General features: G+C 39.9%; 1 protein-coding gene across 3 annotated transcripts in view; it reads right to left on the bottom strand.

Moving 5' to 3' along the window:
* The window catches only part of stard8 (StAR related lipid transfer domain containing 8), a 29,907-nt gene that overhangs the window by 8,851 nt on the left and 882 nt on the right, over positions 1 to 20,174 (bottom strand). Inside the window, exons 2-6 of one of the 3 annotated variants that reach the window (XM_084449767.1) lie at positions 17,534 to 17,615; positions 16,774 to 16,807; positions 3,967 to 4,038; positions 2,506 to 2,587; positions 6 to 69 (exon numbers count right to left, since the gene is read on the bottom strand). In XM_084449767.1, the coding sequence (XP_084305893.1) occupies positions 6 to 69; positions 2,506 to 2,587; positions 3,967 to 4,038; positions 16,774 to 16,807; positions 17,534 to 17,578 (297 nt within the window). In that variant the 5' untranslated portion in view covers positions 17,579 to 17,615. Of the gene's footprint in view, positions 1 to 5; positions 70 to 2,505; positions 2,588 to 3,966; positions 4,039 to 9,870; positions 10,097 to 15,493; positions 15,749 to 16,773; positions 16,808 to 17,533; positions 17,616 to 20,174 lie in introns of those variants that run through there. The other 2 variants (XM_084449766.1, XM_084449768.1) reach the window with 2 other exon arrangements.

The following is a 20,174-nucleotide window of genomic DNA, read 5'->3' as shown; positions in this document are numbered from 1 at the left end:
CACACCTGTTTGCATTGAAAGTGGACCTCCAGCCGCATGGAGGCACACTTGTTTAGGGTCGATAGCCTCCTACATGAAGAAGAAAGACTGAATCAATAAAAAACAACGTCCAATGAAACAGTCAACCACAAAGAGAGAATATACTGTACTGACCATAGGTTCATTGGATGACCCGCTCTACCACTGAGCCACAGCCGCCCCGCATGTCACAGAAATAACCTAAACCTATCTGAACAATACCGATCTAAAAGCAACTACTGACTGCAGAACCATTGATGATCCAAACAAAAGCGGGCAAGATAATGTGTAGAATATGCAGTCGAGAATACTACTGACAATACGGTGATAATGTCTACATGACTGTACATGTTTCAGCGACACACACCCCTGGTTTGATTCCCAGACTAGTCTGTTCTCACACTTACAGTAAGCCTCTTTTTCAGGGTGTTATTTGGGGTACAACATTAAAAGTGAGAACTTATACAAACAGCTTAAAGCTTATAGCCAACGTGCCACGTTCCCCTGAGTTGGAATTCAAGCAAGCTCAAACAAGTATTTTAAGGGATCAAAATAAAAATACATTGTTTATATTTGGCACAGAATTCACACATCCAGAGCAACATCACATGCAGGCCCTAGGCCCGGGCTGCTCTATTTATACAGCACTTCATACTGGGAGTGAATTTCACACCACGTCAACTCCGCCACCAGAACGTCAGCTGAATCTATGATACAGATGCTACACTGGCACTCAGGTTTATTGATCAAAGCTCTGCCAAATGGGATGACATGATTCGGCAAGCTTGGACTACTTTCACAAATCAATGCTTAATGCACATTTGCTGCAGAATATTTGGACACTGGAGGGCGCCGGTCTTACTTGACCCCAGCAGTACAGTACATGGTTTCAACCGATATGGAAATACACAAATAGACAGGGACAGCTGAGCTCCTTATTACCGCAATGGAATTCATCATCATCAGTTTCAACCTTAATGCTTACTACATAAGACATACTGTTCTCAAGTCATTACTGGTAAATTAAGTACATTTATCATAACCCGTAGTAATTTTATTTTAGAGACAAACTTTACTTATGAAAAGCTTGACTTTGTGTTTACATACAGTACATAAAACAGTAATTTACAGTAAGTTGTTAGAAAGCTATCCAATATTTTCACCGGTTTGTTTGCATTTCTGCTTAGTAAAAAGCACATATTGCGGAATGAGGACCACGGCACCCTGAACATTATGGATTGGAAAGGCCAGCGTGAGAGTGCACTTTGTATTTAAAAGAGACAATGGTCGTCCAAATAAATACATGGGTCATTATGGGAGCAGTAATATCTCAGTGTGAAAATCTCCCCGTTCGCTATTTTCACTCATACCTACTGCCATTGTCTGAATTTTGTGTTGTCTACAAACCAGTTTCATGACTCTAGGACTTTTAGAACCAATGTTATTGACTAAAAGGGTCAGGGGGGAGCACATAATAATAGCCAATCACATCTAGGTGATTGGCTATTATTACCTAATGGATGGGCCAGCCCTGGCTTTGGTTGGCTTCACTGTGTGAGAGTCGAATAGGAAGCGTTATATTGCCAGTTGTCACTCACTACATCAATTTGCGGACGTTAGAGCTCAATATGTCTATGGGAAGAAAAGAAAAAATTCCGCCGAATATCCTGGTTAATACAAGATTGACTGATCTAGGAAAGCAGTTTTGTGTTTATGTGTGATATATATTCCGTTTGCTCTAGCGCAAGGGACACCTCTCTAGATGATGTCACGCGGCGTTGCCACGACTGGCGGGGTGGGGGGGGTTCTGCTGTGGAAGACGTGGCTACAGTATGGACCCTCGCGTCGTAACGTCCACGACTGATCTGAATCAGCAGTCTATAGACACCAGCGCAGAGCGAATCTCCATGGTCTATGGTCTAGACTGCTGATTCAGATCAGTCATGGACGTTACGCGAGGGTACATCACGTGACGCGCAGGCGTAAAAATGGAGTCCATTGGAAAACCAACCAGAGGGCATCGAGTTTCTGAGCTGAAGTGTTTTTGTGCATTTGATTAGCAATTCTATCATGGTTACTGTAAAACAGCATAATAGAAACACATACACACATATACACACTCCACTTGAAGAGCTATTTTGTTGAAGCGCAACCTCTTTTTGAAGCGCAACCTCTTTTTCTCTTTACACACTCCACATGACACTCTACAGAAGTACATTCTACTTCTGCAAATGGAGTCCATTGGAAAACCAACCAAAAGGCACAGAGTCTCTGAAGTGTTTTTGCGCATTTGATCAGCAATTTCATACTGTATAACTGCATATAATACAAACACACATGCAAATATGCTCTACAGTATCTAACACACACACACACACACACGCGCGCACACACACACACACTAGAATTACAGTGCACATGAGACCTAGACTCAGATGCAGGCATACTTTCCTGTAAGAATGCCAGTTCATCAAAGGGAATGCTAACCTGCACAGCGACTTCAATGAATCCTGGTCCAAAAATGCATGGTCCTTTTTCACAGAGGAGATGTCTAAGGGGAACAGTGTGGCTGCAGAGGCAGAGGGAGATACAGTGTATGTTAACATTTTCTCATTGGAACAAGAAGTTAGTCTCTTTTTACCAAACAGTCTAAGAAAACAATGTTCAGAGATGTCTTGAAGAACTGAAATACTGCAAACATAATTCGTTCATTCACTCAAAACCAGAGGGCAGCAACAATTTGATTGGGATGTACTGTACAGTCAAAACCCGTAACTTGGATGGAAACTGAGTACACAGTGCATACAGACTCACGTCCTGCGTTATGCATTTCAAACTTACAAAGTGTAAACTCAATTTCTGAGAGAATATTGATTTGTCAGATCTATTTTCAGAAATACTTCATAACTGCACAAACTGGATAAAAACTCAGATAAACCTGCAAAACATAAAGCTTGCTATGCATTACTGTATGTAGCTATTTTGTGCGCATAGGGATTAGAAAAAGAAAAAAACGTTTGTCACAACATTCCAGAGGCTTCTCATTTCCCGCTTTTGTTTCTCCCTACTTCCCTTTGCAGAGGCTAAGCGGATAGGTGAGGGGACTTCCCTTGTTATAGCTGAATACTGAAAGCTAGAAGTCACCATAGACCCAAAAGAGATGGGCATAATGAATACAAATTTCAAACCGCTAACATAGCAGAGTGTGACAGTGGAAGAGTGGAAACTAAAATCTGTTGTTATGTACTATGGAGGTTGTGACAGAAACACATTCATGCTTCCCCCAGATAAGTAATATTTCTTAATTCCTTCGTTGTGTTTATCAATGAGAATGATTTTCAGACTTGATTTTGAAGCAAGTTAAGGTGTGAATCTCATATCGATGATTGTATTTCCCACAGTATGAAATTAGATCTGTATCCAGCCAATGGAGAGTGAGTAAATCAGACGTAAGTATGGTTGGGAGTTCATAATTAAATCAAGTTAAAACACATTATTCTAGCATATTTGTTGAGCTTCAATGTCAATAAACAAAGGTGCTGGATGATGAAATAAGATGATGATAATGAGCTAATTAATTATGCAACACTTCCATTAAGCCCTTGTCTTCTACGATTGCAACTGACCTGCAGTCCATAGCAATTCATTTTGCAACCGAGTTTGTCAATTTGTCGGAGGTAGACTTAGCCTACTCATTCTGTGCTGCCTGCTCTCTGTAGCCTACGGGGTGCGCTTGGCAAAATCAATTAATAAAATGAAATAAAACTCTTTTTTTCTTTCAGTTTTCAAATAATTTGCATTCATTTAATTAACATGTTTAAATCTACATGACTAATTGATCTAATTAACACATTAAATTGACAGCCCTAGTATCCATACAAGTCACTCTGTATTGGTGGCTTAAAAACATGACTGAACACACGTAATCAAGGCAACTGTTCTGGTTACCTTCATAGAGCTGAGCATATTGCGGAAATCCAGCTGCCCGCAGCCAATCACAAGCTTCTTTAGCCTCCAATTCTGAAAGATAAAACATGAATCCAGTGACCTCCACATGAAAGGCAACACAGGCAAATTAATGGACCGCTTAGGCCTACTGCTATGACTAGCTCCGTACATCATAAAGGTTTAAAGAGTTGATATTTTTACATACTGTAAGGCTGTGTCAGGAAATGATCCATTTAATATATTGTAGATTTGCCATTTTAATTATGCTTTGATCAAATATTTCCAGGTGGTGGGAGATATTCGATACTCAACCATAAGATATGGTACGATATTCAATCATAAACTGTAATTGGATGTGTCCTCAGGAAGATTTAATATATTACATCTGAATCAAATGTTACACATTCAAGCAAATGTACAGTATGTATGCATGTACTGTATGCTGGTCTGGAGTGTCTGCTCTGAGACCCTGCTCCCTGGCAGCCAATGGCGAAGACAAAATGAACGACATCAATACACACAGGCTAATGGTGATTTATCTCTTGATTTGGCTTGACGACTATGCACAGTTAACAATGCTGTCAGTTGTGGCACATAACATCGGCTTGTTTGTGTAAAAGGAATCTAAACAAGTCTCTAGATCCTTAAGTATTCTGAAGCACACGTTAGCCTACCAAGATTATCAATACAGCTTTTTAGCAATGCTAAGTTTAGATAATGCACCAGGAAACACTTAAAATGGCAAACACATTTGAGGGGACAGAAAAAATGTGTGATCAAGTGAACCCATTTCATTTTTCTCAGAGAGAAGTTAGAAAATGGAACCCAAGATTTAAGATTGGATAAACATGATTTAAGCGAAATGATTGAAATTATTTCAATTACTACACTAATCATGGACAAGGGAGATCCCCTCATTACAAAACACCATTAAACAGAGACATTCAATAGACTTCATGATTTAAACCATCTATTATGAACAAGGGCATTCCCTATGACCCTTCACACAAAGACTTCTTGCATGCGTGTACAGTACTATGCAGGCGTTTTGACTCATGTCTAAATTGGCCCCTTCTTTTCCTCTTGGTGGGACTCCTCCTCCTTAGGACATTCCTTAAATCCCCTACTCCCCGAGCTCCAACAGGGGATCAGAACTGGAGGTCTGTGTTCCCAAGTACCACCAGTGTTTCCCTGTGCTCTTCTCCACAGAAAACATGGCCACAACTCCAACAGCCCCAAAATAAACTTGGGAAAGCTCGGCCTTCATAACAAACTTTTACAGAGTACAGAAAAATAGCCTGCTCAGTAGCAATCTTCTCAAGGATACAGAAGATAATTGGCTAAATCAGTACAAAACATGATTATAATTAAGAAAAGGCACTACATCAGCACAAAACATGATTATAATTAAGTCGAGCGTAAACGTCTTTTAATTTGTCGTTGTGTGAGGCCTGGCTAAATGAGCTGTGAACAGTGCTGATTCTCAGGGAAGCCAGGCTTCCTTCCCATGCAGATCTCCACCCACACTGCCCAGCCCCACAGCCCACTGACTCCAGGAAAGGCTGCATGCAAACTCAGTCAGCAATGTGAACACATACATATATGAGGAAGTGAATACACCATAAACCTATACAAAACACACAGAAACAAACACACTTATAGAGTGTATACTCTATAGGCCAATTAGGTCATATAAGAAACATGAGCTCTTATAACAAACTACTTTAGTCAACTAAACAAGTGAACAAGCACAAAAAAGAGAGAGGGAAATTCATTGATGAATGTCATTGAATTAAAAAAGAAATTATCTCAGTCAACTGAACAAACACTAACACAATGAGAGGGGGAAAGTATGAATCACGTATGAGTCAGTACGTAGACAGCTTCTTCGATGCAATCATGCCGCAACGGTATTCCATATCCTGTCCCTATCTCCAAAAATCTACTGTCCCTGCCCTGTAATCAGTCAAAGAAGCAGCTGGGAGGCTGAAAAAACTTCAAACAGATTTGCCTTCGGGCAAGTGGAGCATCCTGACCAAAGACACCATCTGGTTTGTTCACTGAAACCACCAGGTGGAGTTCAGTTCTACTGTCATGCTGAGTCTTTAAATTGCCCTCTGAACCCTGAGCCATGGGGTAGGGGGTAGTAGGACTTCTAACAAGTCAGTCAGAAAGGGTCAACAGTCAACACATCTTGTTCATGAAACAAGTCTATTGACTGAAGTTGTTAATAATTGGTAGCATCTGAAAAAAACGCTGCGTAGCCTACAAAATAATGATTACATCTGGTGTCGTTTCAATTGCTTTCATGAATCTATGAATGTTGCAGTGTGGTTTAAGAATCCTATATAGCCTAGCAGGTCAGCATTGGAAATTGGGGTGTTGTGTCTGAATGTTAATGTTCTCGTCTCCTCCTGGGTAGAGCACATTTCTGTCTTTCTGGGGTGAGGCTGAGGGCTACCTGTCTCTCTGAGTTAACTTAAGGGTTAGAAAGCAGAGATGTACTATCCCATTGGAATTTTCAAAAAAAAATCCTGTTGTAAAACAGTCCCTTAAAATCAGGATTAAATAAGAAAAAAATCTAAAATAATATTTTGGATGGCACAGTAATTCCCCTCTTCCTCATCTGTGTGCAAACAACCATTTCCATCCCTCTCTGTTAGATAGCTCCTTTCAATTATGGACTCATAATGGCATTATCAAGATGAAGGGTTTCCCTCTTTTGAAGTGCTGTGCAGTAAATTCAATCAGCCTCAAACCTATTTCTTTCAATTTCTACAAATTCACAACTATGTTAGATCCAATACAACTACCTTTACTAGTAGCATCCAGATTGAAATCTTTGTTTTCTGTTGATCCTTCGTGTAGGGGGGAAATATCATATCTATAACCATATGATTTAAAGGACAATGCTCGTTTTTGACAACCTGGACCTTATTTACGACATATTATAAGACGTTTGACTCACCGTGATCACTTTGGTGTAGTTCGGAGGCTTGTAGAAGAAATGTAAAATCCAGCGCGAGCCAGTATATCCATGTTATGGCGGTGGTCGGGGCAACGAGAATGCAGCTTCTAAAAATCTATTTTCTGCCGCGAAACTGTTGTTTTCATCAATCTGTCTTGATGAATCGCTAGTTGTGCTTACATAGAGCATAACTGTTGTGGTTTTCACATGCCATGATCTTTAGAAACGTCTTTCGAAACGAAATAGCTTCCTCACTTGCTCCAGCACTAATGCGTACAGCGCGCAATCGTTGCTCCAGCACGCTGTGCGCATGCGTGCTGGAGCAAGTGAGGAAGCTATTTCGTGTCTAAAGACGTTTCTAAAGATCATATTACAGAGGCATGTGAAATACCACAACAGGCCTATGCTCTCTGTAAGCACAACTAGCGATTCATAAAGACAGATTGATGAAAACAACCGTTTTGCGGCAGAAAATAGATTTTTAGAAGCTGCATTCTCATTGCCCCCACCACCGCCATTACATGGATATACTGGCTCGCGCTGGATTTTAAATTTCTTCTACAGGCCTCCGAACTACACCAAAGTGATCTCGGTGAGTCAAACGTCTTATAATATGTCGTAAATAAGGTCCAGGTTGTCAAAAACGAGCATTGTCCTTTAAACAATTAGATATATCCCTAGATTTTCTGAAATCCGCTTGGGAGGATTTGACTTAATGGAGGAGCAATGGACAGAGGCAGAAGGTGTGCACTCAGCATCTAGTGTACAGTATACAGTATGCACATGACCTGAAAGTAGTGCATTGAAAGTACTGTATAGGAAACACATACTCACATACACATTACACTCTGCATACTCACTGTATATACACTGACTGCACTACTTTTTGTATATTTTTCTTTTTCTTCGCTTATCCTTTTTTGCACTAGCATTTTGTACTCGCTCTTTGCACTGTCCTGTCTCGTCCCTGCACCCTGTCCAATGTTGTCTCAATGTTTTGGAACTCTATATTTCAAATGTTGTCCGATATCTTGGACACATGCTAGAGCCTCACCCTGTATTGGCTGTATTTGGGATACCGGGAGAGGATAGTCCTCTTAGATGACTCACTCCCACTGTGGCAAGGTTCATAAATCCCTTTTAGCACACAGATTAATCCTACTGACCTGGAAACAGGCTGAGCAACCCCACTTACAGTGCACTGTAAGTCTTGATCAAAGATGTTACGCAACACCTTCAACTGGAAAAACTCTCACTCACCATACGAGGTTCCATTGAGAAATTCCATAAGACTTGGCAACCCTTTATCGATTATGTAGAGGTTATGCAATTAACATAGTCTTAACTCTTTGCAATAGGTTATGCCTAATGGAAGATGTCAATACTTATGATGTAAAGCAGCTTTGTACAGTGGCATAATATGTGCCTGTCCTATTGTTTTTATATTTGTCTGTATGAAAATTCTGAACCGTTATTGTAGTATTTTACATAATTTGCATTCAGTGTTTACTGTTTGTTTGCTAAGCAAAATATCAATAGACATTTAAAAAAGAAAGAATAAGAGAAAGAAAGAATATAAGAAAAGTGAAGAAAAGTAGAGACGTCTATATTCTTTGAAGGGAGAACTAGTCTTTTTCTGTCAGAGGTGGGGTGGAGGTCAGGCACAATGAGTGCCTTCTGTCTCCACGACAGGGTGAGAGGTGAGAGAAGGGGCAGGATGGATGCCCATCGCTTGGCTGGGGGAGAGAAGAGCAAGAGAGAAGTTCCATCTCCCTCCAAGCAGGAGGTGTTGCTGGAGGTGTTGCTGTTCAAACTCCTCGGCTGAGGAGCGGCAGATGGTTTGACATCGTGTAGCCGTGATGGGGGGGTGGAGGGATGCTAATGGCAGCCAGGAAATCCCCAGCACCGGGAGGCAGTGTTGACACAAAGGATGATGTTTATACCACACAATGTCCCGAGGGGCTCTGCATTTTTTATGACAAGAGTGTGTCCATCCTCTGTGCTACTCAGAGCATCAATTAGCCTGTAGGCTAACCCATTGTGGATGTGCATCATATGATCTTATAGTCTGACTCATGTATTTCTGAGAGGAAATTCAGAGAGAAACTATTCAGAGAATAAAGTAAGTCCGACAAGATTCTGTATGGATTGTAGATGCAAGATTGTAGGCAGAACCAACTGAAAATGTATCTATGTATACTTCTATACTATCTACTACTTCTATATAGAACAAAAACAAAATGATGTAAATGTATGAGAGCTTTCTCCTCAACACTATAACCTAGTAAAGTCTTCCTTTTCCTACAACTTTTAACTGACTGCTACTTTCACAATCAGTGATTCGCGCAATAATAGCTGTGGCAACAAGATAGGGAGAAAATATACTCCACAGTAACCACAAATATGTGTTCCCCTATTTCTCTTTCAAAGAAGAATAATTGGTATTGTTCACAGTAGATGTAAGGCTGCCATTGTTTAAAACCAACTTAACAGTGAAAGTCTAAGCTACCACAATGTGGGCCATTGATTTCCAAGAGTTCAAAGCCCACATACCCAACAAGTCCTACAGTACATTTCTATTTGATTAAAATTCCAATAGGATTGAGCGTGGTGACATCAGGCAACTGACGCCTGAGTTCAAAGGTCTGATTCACTCTGCACAGTGGGTTCCTTGATCAGGGTTAGGCTTGTAAGACTCAAATATGTACTATCACATTATGGCTGAGTAAAATACTTATAAAGGTTTGACCAGATTTTTAGACTATAGGCTACTTCAGACATAAAATTACATTTCACTCCATAATAGAATTATCATATTATATGCAATGATATGCCCGACACATGGCAATTATGTCAGCTATTCAAGTCCAGTTTCTGTCAAGTGGAAAAAATATTTAAAAGTTTGTCTATTCAGGGAAAACAAGTCTCAAACTCACCATTTTTTCCAAGCAGTTGCTGGTATTCAATCCGATCACTCATTAAGTAAAAATGGGCATTGAAGCCCGAAACACTTTGCCTGATTGATCTCAAAACTTGACAGACTGCAAATGGCCGTTAGATAAATCCAAGAAAGTTTTGAGCAGGGAAAGGAAAGCTAGGAGAAAACCCCAAAGTTATGGCCACTTTTCTATTTGCGAACTGAACCAGTAACAGAACCTGCCCTTCCTGATCCATTCATGCTGAAAACCATCTGGTTCCTCTTGAACAAATGTCCCACCTCAGACACCCCCACCCCCCTCCAGGAAGACCATACCACCTCAGACACCCCCACCCCCCTCCAGGAAGACCATACCACTGGGCTGAAAGGGGAGGGGGAGAGAAAATGTTGTTGCTTTGTACAAAGGCCTAATCTGCTTAATAGTATAACAATAGAAGAAATTACTGATCCTGCAATATTAGCCTAACATTTGCTATTTCTAGCACTAAAACACATTATATAGTAGTGTGTCACGACTTCCAAAACTCCAAATGTATGATGAAAGCAGAGTAAGCCCCTATTACAATCAGTGAATGCATTTATTAAATTATACCACAATGAGCATGAGCTGAACTGAAACACTTGTGGTAACAAGCAGGACTTTAGCCTGAATACAAACACTGGGAATTGTTGGCTGTTTGAGCACTGAACTTGTTGAAACAGGTCAACAAGTCAACATCGAGGAGTGGAAACAACAAATGATAGACCTACACCAGTGTCTTATAGAACAGAGCCAACATCTAGACGTCTGAAGTAAAAACAATAAATGTGCAGTTGAGTATTTTGACAACACAAACACAACTAAATGGCCCACTCAACAGAAGAACATGCTCCAATGTACTGTATCACCAAATACTATATATGCTTTAATAGTCATATGTACAGTATAGAAAAATAGAGGTTCTCATTGTTGTTTTCAGAATGAATCATGGACACACCAGCATTCATTTTCAAGACCAGCCCTTTTTTAGTGATTTACCCATCCAGCAGGACATTTCTGACCAGCCCACCAGATGAGCTTGCATTTCTGGGCTTGTGGGAATGTCCTGGTACTGTGGGTGAAGGGTGAGGGGAATAGGTGTGGTACAGAAGAGCTGACCTCTCAGGAAACAGTTGTTATCAGAAGCTGCACTCTTCTTAACACGTGTCTCTCTGCTCCTCTGATACCCTCTCTGATCAGTCTATTCTACTGTAACAGGGTTTTTCCTGGCTCTCTAAGTGCAAGCCCCTCTAGTTCTAAATTTTTACAATTTTGGCACTGGTGATTTTCCTTTGGCTCTGGCTAAAATCTCTTTGGGGACGCCAAAAAATCCTCTATGCAGGAAAAACCCTGCTGTAAAATTCAAAAACAAAAACTTACAGTAGCCGATAGGGATGTTAATAGTTAATCGACTATCAATTAATTGCCGATAAGAATTTACTCAAGTAAGATTTGGTTACTCGATTAATTGCTTGTTATGGAACTGAACTTTTTTTGGAGGAATGAACGCTATCAACTAGGGCTGGGTTAAAAATCGATTAATCGATTCTGAATCAAATGATTCAGAATCGATTCATGAATCCCAAAATCAATCTTATATTTAATGAAGGAATGAATAAATGAAGGAATGAATAGTTCATTAATTCATTCAATGATTCATTCAATGATTCATTCATTCATTTTTGGAAATCAGTATCGATACCCAGCCCTAGTATTGATGTGCTGCATAACTTGGCAGTCATGTAATTAAAGTTGCACTGAAACGGACGTTTGAGATCATCTAATTTCCGTAGTTTGACTTATTTCCGTCGCAAACAAGCTATGTGGGTGGGACATATGTTTAGAGGAATTTGTCCATTGGAACATTGACAAGTGGACGGGTTGTAATAACTTTAGACAGATTCGATAGGATAGCGTTGATTGACGGGTGGATGTTGTGAGATTATCGGCCTAAAGTCTAAGGTACCTGTTGTCGTCATTGCACGTGACCTACCATTTTCCAGGAAGTAATAAATTATATGCTTTGATATAAGATTCCAACAAAAGTAGAATTGTTTTAATTTTTTTGGCATACATCGTTGAATAGGTGAACACTATGACCAATTATGTGAACCAAAATGGGACATAATGCTTTTTTCATTTCAGTGCGACTGAATCGAATCGATTCTTGAAATTCTAATCGATACTCAGCTCTACTATAAACAGGAGTTGCGTGAAATGGATTCACGATTTAGGGTTTGACTGCACATGAGGGTTGCTCTGTAGCCATGTAGTGAAGGCTAATTGGGATGCCGGGAAATTTCAACGACAGCAAAAGAAGACAAAAAATGTAAGTGCGCAAAGCACAGTCTGGCGTGGGATGTTCTTATCTTTTGATTTGTAATTATATTGTGTCTCACAACTCATTGTGAGTGGTCCTTAACTTTTTATTATTGCACTTTTGTACTAATGGGATGAAAATATTTGTTAAGGAGTGACACTAAAATAAAGATTTATCTATCTATCTATCTATTAATCGACTATTGTTTGTTAAGGTTAACAGTTATCGATTAATGAAATTCCTTGAAATTCGCAACCCTAGTAGCCGACATCAGGCAGTTTCAGTTCTCAACTGCTATGTGGAGCCAGAAGCACTTTCTTTGAAATATTTGATGCTCTCTAAAGAAGACGCCAATCTCAATACCTCAGTGTTTGCAATCAACCAGAATTAATAAAGTCATATTTTTTCTCTTTTTTTGTGGAAGCATAAGTAATGTAAGTGCTCCTCTGCCACCAAAATAAGTATTCCTCCACCACCATTGAACACACAGCCCTGTATAGCAAAGTGTTCATAGAGAAACATCAAACTTCAATCAATACCTAAGGATTTCAGCCAGGATTAAAGGCTAGTGGTTTCAATAACACTATGATGAGCAATTTAGTACTGAACTCAAGATGTACAAGAACTCGCTCTACACCAGATGGCACAATTTAATCTAAGAGATTGATCAAATAAAACTGGACTGGTTTCCTTGGAATATTCCCAGGTATAATCCAAAAGTGGTACATACCATAATAGGCCTACAGTACTGTACAGTGCGTCCACTTTTTCCACATTTTGTTGTTACAGCCTTATTCCAAATTTGATTGTTTGTTTTTTTTATCAAAAAAATCTACACACACATAAAACATTATAAAGACAAAGGTAAAAATGTTTTTTAGAATTTTTTGCAAATGTAATTTTTTTTTTTTTTTTTTTTAAGAAGAAATATCACAATACATGGGTATTCAGACCCTTTACTCAGTACTTTGTTGAGGCACCTTTGGCAGTGATTACAGACTCAGACAGTCTTCTGGGTATGACGCTACAAGTGTGGCACACCTGTATTTGGGTTTTTTCTCCCATTCTTCTCTGCAGGTCAGTCAGGTTGGTTGGGGAGTGTCACTGCACAGCTATTTTCAGGTCTTTCCAGAGATGTTCAATCAGGTTCAAGTCTGGGCTCTGGCTGGGCCACTCAAGGACATTCACAGACTTGTCCTGACGCCACTCCTTCATTGTCCTGGTTGTGTGCTCCGGGTCGTTGTCCTAGGTGAACCTTTGCCTCAGTCTAAGGTCCTGGGCGCTCTGGAGCAGGTTTTAATCAAGGATCTCTCTGTTCTTTGCTCTGATCATCTTTCCCTCTATCCTGACTAGTCTCCCAGTTCCTGCCTCTCAAAAACACCCCCACAGCATGATGCTGTCATCACTATGCTTCACAGTAGGGATGATATTAGCCAGGTGATGAGCGGTGCCTGGTTTCCTCCAGATGTGACGCTTGGCATTCAGGCGAAAGAGTTCAATCTTGGTTTCAGCAGACCAGAGAATCTTGTTTCTCATAGTCTGAGAGTCCTTCAGGTGCCTCTTGGCAAACCCCAAACTTCTTCCATTTACAAATGATGGAGACCACTGTGCTCTTCAGGGCCTTCAATGCTGCAGAATTCTTTTGTACCCTTCTCCAGATCTCTGGATACAATCCTGTCTCGGAGGTCTACAGACAATTCCTTTGACTTTATGGCTTGGTTTCTGCTCTGACATGCGTGTCAACTGTGGGACCTTACATAGAGTCAAGCCGGAAAGTCTCCACACCCCTTTCACCTTCTCCAAGTTTTATTGCATTACAGACTCATTCTACAATAGATTGAGTTCATTTTTGGCGCAAAATTCTACACAATAGCCGATAATGACAAAGTGCAAACGTTTTTTTTGACATTGTGCTAATGTATTAAAAATCAAAATGTAAAATATCATATGTAGGCCTACACAAGTGTGCACACCCTTTGATGTGACACCCAAAAGTGATCTAAGGTACATTTTGTTTCCACTAATAGTGCTTGATATGTTTCTATAACTTAACTTAGACAGGTGTGTGCCTTTCCAAATCATGTCCAGTCAACTGAATTTACCACAGGTGAACTCAAATCAAGTTGTAGAAACACCTCAAGGATGAGGAGCAGAAACAGGATGCACCTGAATTTTGAGTGTCATAGCAAAGGGAGTGAATAGCCTACTTACGTACGTGATTTTTTTTAAACTTATTTTTTAAATACATTTGCAAACATGTCACTTTGTCATAATGGGATATTGTGTACGTAGATTTCAATTTTGGAATAGGGCTGTATCATAAAATATGGAAAAAGTGAATGGGTGCGAGTAGGTTACTTTACGGATGCACTGTTTAGGTTAAGTAAAACGTATGATAGACGTACAGCTATAGACCTAAGGAAAACTGCCATTCTAAAATATTATACTTTTTCTGTAAGCCCTAATATATTCATAATGTAATTATGTGTCCCAACATGCCAGTAGCAGCATCAAGGAACGTCAAATGTGCATCTTGCGGTTTGGGAGAGGACGTGTTTCAGGCCACATATAGCCTAGTATGCTGTATTTCAGAGCAGCTGTGACTCGGCTCTTTCTGCAGAGCAATGGGTTCAAAATAAAGTATATATAAACCACCATAAAACACACTGGTGGCATGTTGCAATTTCTAGCATGAGGTATGACTTCCTATGCTTGCAAACAGAGCCGGCTAGGGATGATACAACTCATGATAGGCTACAAGGAGGCGATGTGGTGTAGGCTATTAGCCTAGTTCACATACAAGAGCCAAGGCAGTTTTAAGCAGTTTTAGAATTGAACGTGTTATAAAACTGCTTCCTCGGCTCTAAAACTGCACCTGGTGAATCTTAAATACTCGTTCTAAAGTTTTAGAGACACATTCTAGAACTACAAACAACTGCAACCTGGGTTCGACTTCGTTCTTGTAGCCATATGGCGAACCCAGTTCAGAGAACTAATTTAATAGGTGACACAGGATGGCACAGAAAGGTGTAGCAGAGCATCGTTAAGTTATCATGGCTAATAACACAATTCTATAAATAACCTACATTAACCAAGATAAGATCGACATTAGACTACCATAAAGTATGTATGGATAGGAACATCGATGTCAATGTTTCTGAATAGCATTTTTGCTGTCCAGTTCGCATGTTCAATAATGAGCGTTATTCTTCTGTGTGCACAAAAACCATACCGTAGGCTACTGTACAGTCTGAGTATCAGAAAGCTGGCAGTTTAGCCTACCTGCCACATGGTCTGTTTTCCGACGCGTGGAAACTTTAATGAGTGAAGTTCGTAACCTTGATGTCAGATCACAGCTGTCCATCTCAGCAGTCCATGTCACTTCCTTGTTCTTTTTTTAACCATTCTTGATGGGACCTCCGATTGTATGGATTTAAGTAGCAGCTACAAAATATATCAAATATATATCTTTATAAAGTTGTTCTCGAAGCCCCCTGGATTAGCCGACAGCGCTCCGTAACAGCGGCACGTTCAACACTTCGGGAGATAGTGGAGTTTCTCAACTTTCTTGTGCAAATCCTGACGCCTAGCGGATGTCAGTCGGTCTGACAATCACGGGTCCATGACGACAAGTCTTTACCCCCGCCCCCCGTCCCACCTTAGTGGTGACTAAAGAAGTGGGTAGGACTACTCTGACTAAAGTGGGTATAGGCTACTGCAGCAGAATTGTTGCCGCTTGTACGTTAGTGGTGTTTAAAGAAGTGGGTAGGCCTATAGGCTACTGTGGGTCCATGGATGAGCTTAAAGAGGTGGGTATAGACTACTCCGTATGGAATACCTTCGTATACCCACCACTACACCACTGCCCACCAGCCAATATGAAGTCCTGTCCAACAACATTTTGTTCACTTGAACTCAATTGACAACCAAAGTTACAGAATAGCCTGACGCCCTCTTCCCAGCTGGGGACACTAGCCAGGTAAACCCAGTTAGCCCTCACCCTGGACCAGGGCTAAGTTAACCCGTGCATGCCTGCTGCCCAGAAGGGTGAACCAGATGGAGCTAGACCTACAGAATCCCGAATGGCTCTTTTTTAAATTCAAAATAGGGCCTAGTTGTTGTGCCCTTCTTGATTTACATGCTTGAGGATGAATGCACTGATTGAAGTGGCTTAGTTTTTTTTTTCTTATGAGTCAGTGGGCTATTGAGACAACAGTAAATATTTTATGAGGATCTACTAAGTTCTATCTGAACAGAACATTGGGACTACATCAGTTGTAGTCTACCATTTATATAGGCTACTGCTACCCTAAACACAAGCTGTGATTAAGTGAGTAAAATCTGCATTTGTTGGCTAGAGCCTGGGAAATTGAATGTCAAGTGCATTCAGTTAGAGTAGCCTACAGTATGTGTGTGTGGTTGTCCTAAGATGTTTTCCTGTTTGTTAGTTCTTTAACACTGGCTCATAATAATTTCCCGTACGGGACAATAAAGAGATTGATTAATTTATTGATTGATTGTACTTCTCCATTAGGACCCTAGAAACTGCTATGTACCCTCACCTGCTCTCTGGTGGCCCCATGATGAGGACATCACCTAAAATGAGAAAGAAAGTGTTAAAGGTTAGATAAATTCATAACCTAATCCATGTCTATCCATGTTGTCAAATGCAAAACCAGGAGTCTTTTTGTTGTCTTGTAAAGTACAGTAGGCTATAATATGCAGGGGAAAATTAGCAAGGCCTATAAATAAAGTCATGAATCGATCCATGTGAAGGTCATAGCCTCCACTGTATTATGATCTTACATTAGGTATGACGTCAGAATGATACTATTTTTCCGTGGACTCTGAGGGGCTACTTTTGAATCATGTTGCTGTAGCAACTTTGGGATAGCACTTCGCCGAGAGCATGCTCAGTGAGAACAAGCCAGCATTCACTCCATTCCTACACCCACTCCCAACGGCCTGGAATGTCCGTTACTCTGCGAACCGCTCACATGATCCACAGACCACTACTATGAAAACTGCAGCGAGTTTCACTCTGAAGTATTGGAAGTACTGTGTGCTTACCCCATGCTACAGTATATAAATAAACTTGACTTGACTTGTGATATCCAAAAAAATCATGGCCATAGCATTCTGAAATAATGTCTCATATTTCAAGGAGTAGAGACAATTACAACAGAGACAACACAGAAGTAGATTATGTTGTACTATAAACCTAATTACTGTAAGTAATCATATAGTCATAACTTTATCTTTACATACAGTATGTCTCCTATAATTTCCGCTGCCACTTTAAAAACAAAAGATCCCTCTTACTTTTGCTCTTCCAAACAATGAGCACAAACAGCTGAAGAAGGCCATGGTCAGGTGAGGTCAGGTGTCCCAAATGTTCTAGATCCTGGATGGAAGAGAGGCTAGAGGTGTCAGTTCCTGCATGGCTGCTGTCAGCTACGGCCCGGCGCTGGAGCTGGGTGGCAGGATGTGGAGCCAGAGGCTGGGGAAAGTGGGCAGGGCTTGGGACAGTAAATCACAGCACAGGGCTGCTCCAAAAGATGCTTTGTGCATACCAATGGAACACTGGACTCTCAGGATCTGGCTGAAAAGGGCCCCTCAAAAACACAGCACAAACACATCACATTTGGTCTAGTTACAGTATCTCTAAATCTTCAGTATCTTAAAGTGTGTTCATAACGCTGGATACAACTGTGGAGAGTGGAGTGGGAAGAAGTAAACAGTGTTGTGGCTACTGGAGGGTAAAACAACCAGCTTGAAGATTCAAAAATGTAATTGAAATTTAAGCAAATCCCTCTTAGACATCTTGTGAAGGGGAAAACATTTCAAAATGGGTGAACACACACACTCTTTACTGGAGTAGCTTGAATGCACAAAAGTCCCAATGTGTGGTAGAGTTGAGGAATGTCCTCTGGAGCCATGCAACAGTCTACCCACACACTGTGGGATGCTTGGCAGCTGAACAAAATATGATATTGTGACATTTCCTCATATAAATCAATGTACTGTTTTCATCTGTTAGACAGACACACCATGTCTTAGTTTCTACAGAATACAATGGATCTCACAGAGCAATTTAATTTGACCCAGGTTTACATTAGACAGATAATAATATTTTGTATTTTTATAAAGAGCATACTTCCAAAGTAACAACAAATATTTTAAAGGACAAGTTCAGAATTTAGCATTATAAGACTTTAAAGAAGTTAAAAGGTTATTTACGATCATATACAACGTCCGATATCAAAGTTTCATCAAACGGTGCACTCTTGAGATTTAGCCTGTCACCGCTAACACACTCATGGTTGAGCTCTTAATCTTGTGCAATAAGAACAGCATTACCTAAAGAATACTTTCAACTTTTCAACTTGAATAGTTTAAGCTTTGAACTGAGCATGTAGCTTGAAAGATCAGAAAGTTGTTTAAATTCAGCTTATTATATTTGTCCATATACCTTAAAAACTGTAGGAATGACAAGTTAGAAAACGTGTATGAATTAAAAATTAGCAGCTCAGTTAGAGTGGCATCCTATTCTTTTGAATGGGGAGCATAATTGTCAAACACTATATCAAACTATAAGTCACACAGCTTCGATACTTTCATTGTACAAATCAGCACAATCATGTGAGCATTTTGATGTTTAATATGTGTATAAGTTGTTAAAACTGTAGGAGTGACGGCAGTTTGCAAAATGTGTGGATATTTTCAAATAGCTAGGTTACACTCTAAGGACTGAACTTTCCACACATCCACTTCTGTTAAAACAGATATTATACGTCCAAATAAAAACTATAAAGAATTAAAAAAATCTGTTGACACCCTTAAAACAGCTAAAGGTCCTGAATATTTTAAACTTTGAAATGACAAAGGAGAAGAGGATTTCAAGTTCCGCCTATTAACTTCCATTAATTTTTTGTGTGAAAAAAGCTGAATATCTTGAAAAGTACAAAAGATATAAAAATATGAAAGAGGTCCCATTGTGTCCTTAAAGAGCTGAACATTTTGATACTTAAATGGATTCTGTAGCTTAAAGTATGAAGGAGTTGAAGAGAGCCAAAAAATAAAACTATAAAGAACTGGATAACAGTAGTTAATGCTGAACTCATGAAACATTTCCCTTGCTTGAGAAAAAACTACAAAGACACGATCGCTCTCATCAGGGAACAGTGGTTCTCTTGGGAGACAAATAAAAATGAGAGAATTAGGTTGAGCAAAAAAAGTTGTAATTAAAAGTACACCAATTTCATTGTCTCAGCTGGGAAGCTTAACAGGCCTTGGGTATCTAAGATCTAACATCATTATTGTGTTCTTACTTTAGTAACACAATGAATCAATCATGTCCTTTTTACTGTCTCTTTTGCAGGTTAAGCTTCATACAGAGAAGCAAGACAACAGCAATCAATATCTGATGTACTCAATCAGTCAGTCAATGTGTAGGCCTAATCGATATGCAGAGCCAAATACACTATCATGGCGTAAGAAAGATAATTAAACTCAAATTCCTTTACAATGGCTACCACACATCTAAAATTGTTATATCTGATCATCTGATTACGTCAGGTGAATTCAACTTTTTTTCCTTGACCATTAACTGAGGCCCTATTTTACTGTTGCAGTGCAATGAGCTCCATAAACCCATTTATACCTCGCGGAGAGCAGCTTGACAAAAGGTTGAAATGCATTATGTCTTGTGCCGTTCTGGAATTCTTTACTGCACACAAACTGATGATCTCCAAAAAAAATCATGAAAACATGTTTCACGAGATCACCATTCCTCACAACATGGTATTCTAAGTTTAACTGTAGAATTCTCTTTGGTTTGACCGAGTTTGATCTGGCATATACCCAGACTGTTCTGTAGCAATAACCTGGGGTTGCAAGGGAGTTTACAAAGACACAAATGGACAAGGACAACAGTTTTAATTGGATTTTGGGCCATATCCAG

The sequence above is a fragment of the Borostomias antarcticus genome, assembly GCF_949987555.1.
Source record: "Borostomias antarcticus genome assembly, chromosome: 15".
NCBI classification, from domain to species: Eukaryota; Metazoa; Chordata; class Actinopteri; order Stomiiformes; family Stomiidae; genus Borostomias; species Borostomias antarcticus.
The sequence above is the reverse complement of the archived record's forward strand: the minus strand, read 5'-3'. Positions and strand labels throughout refer to the sequence as shown.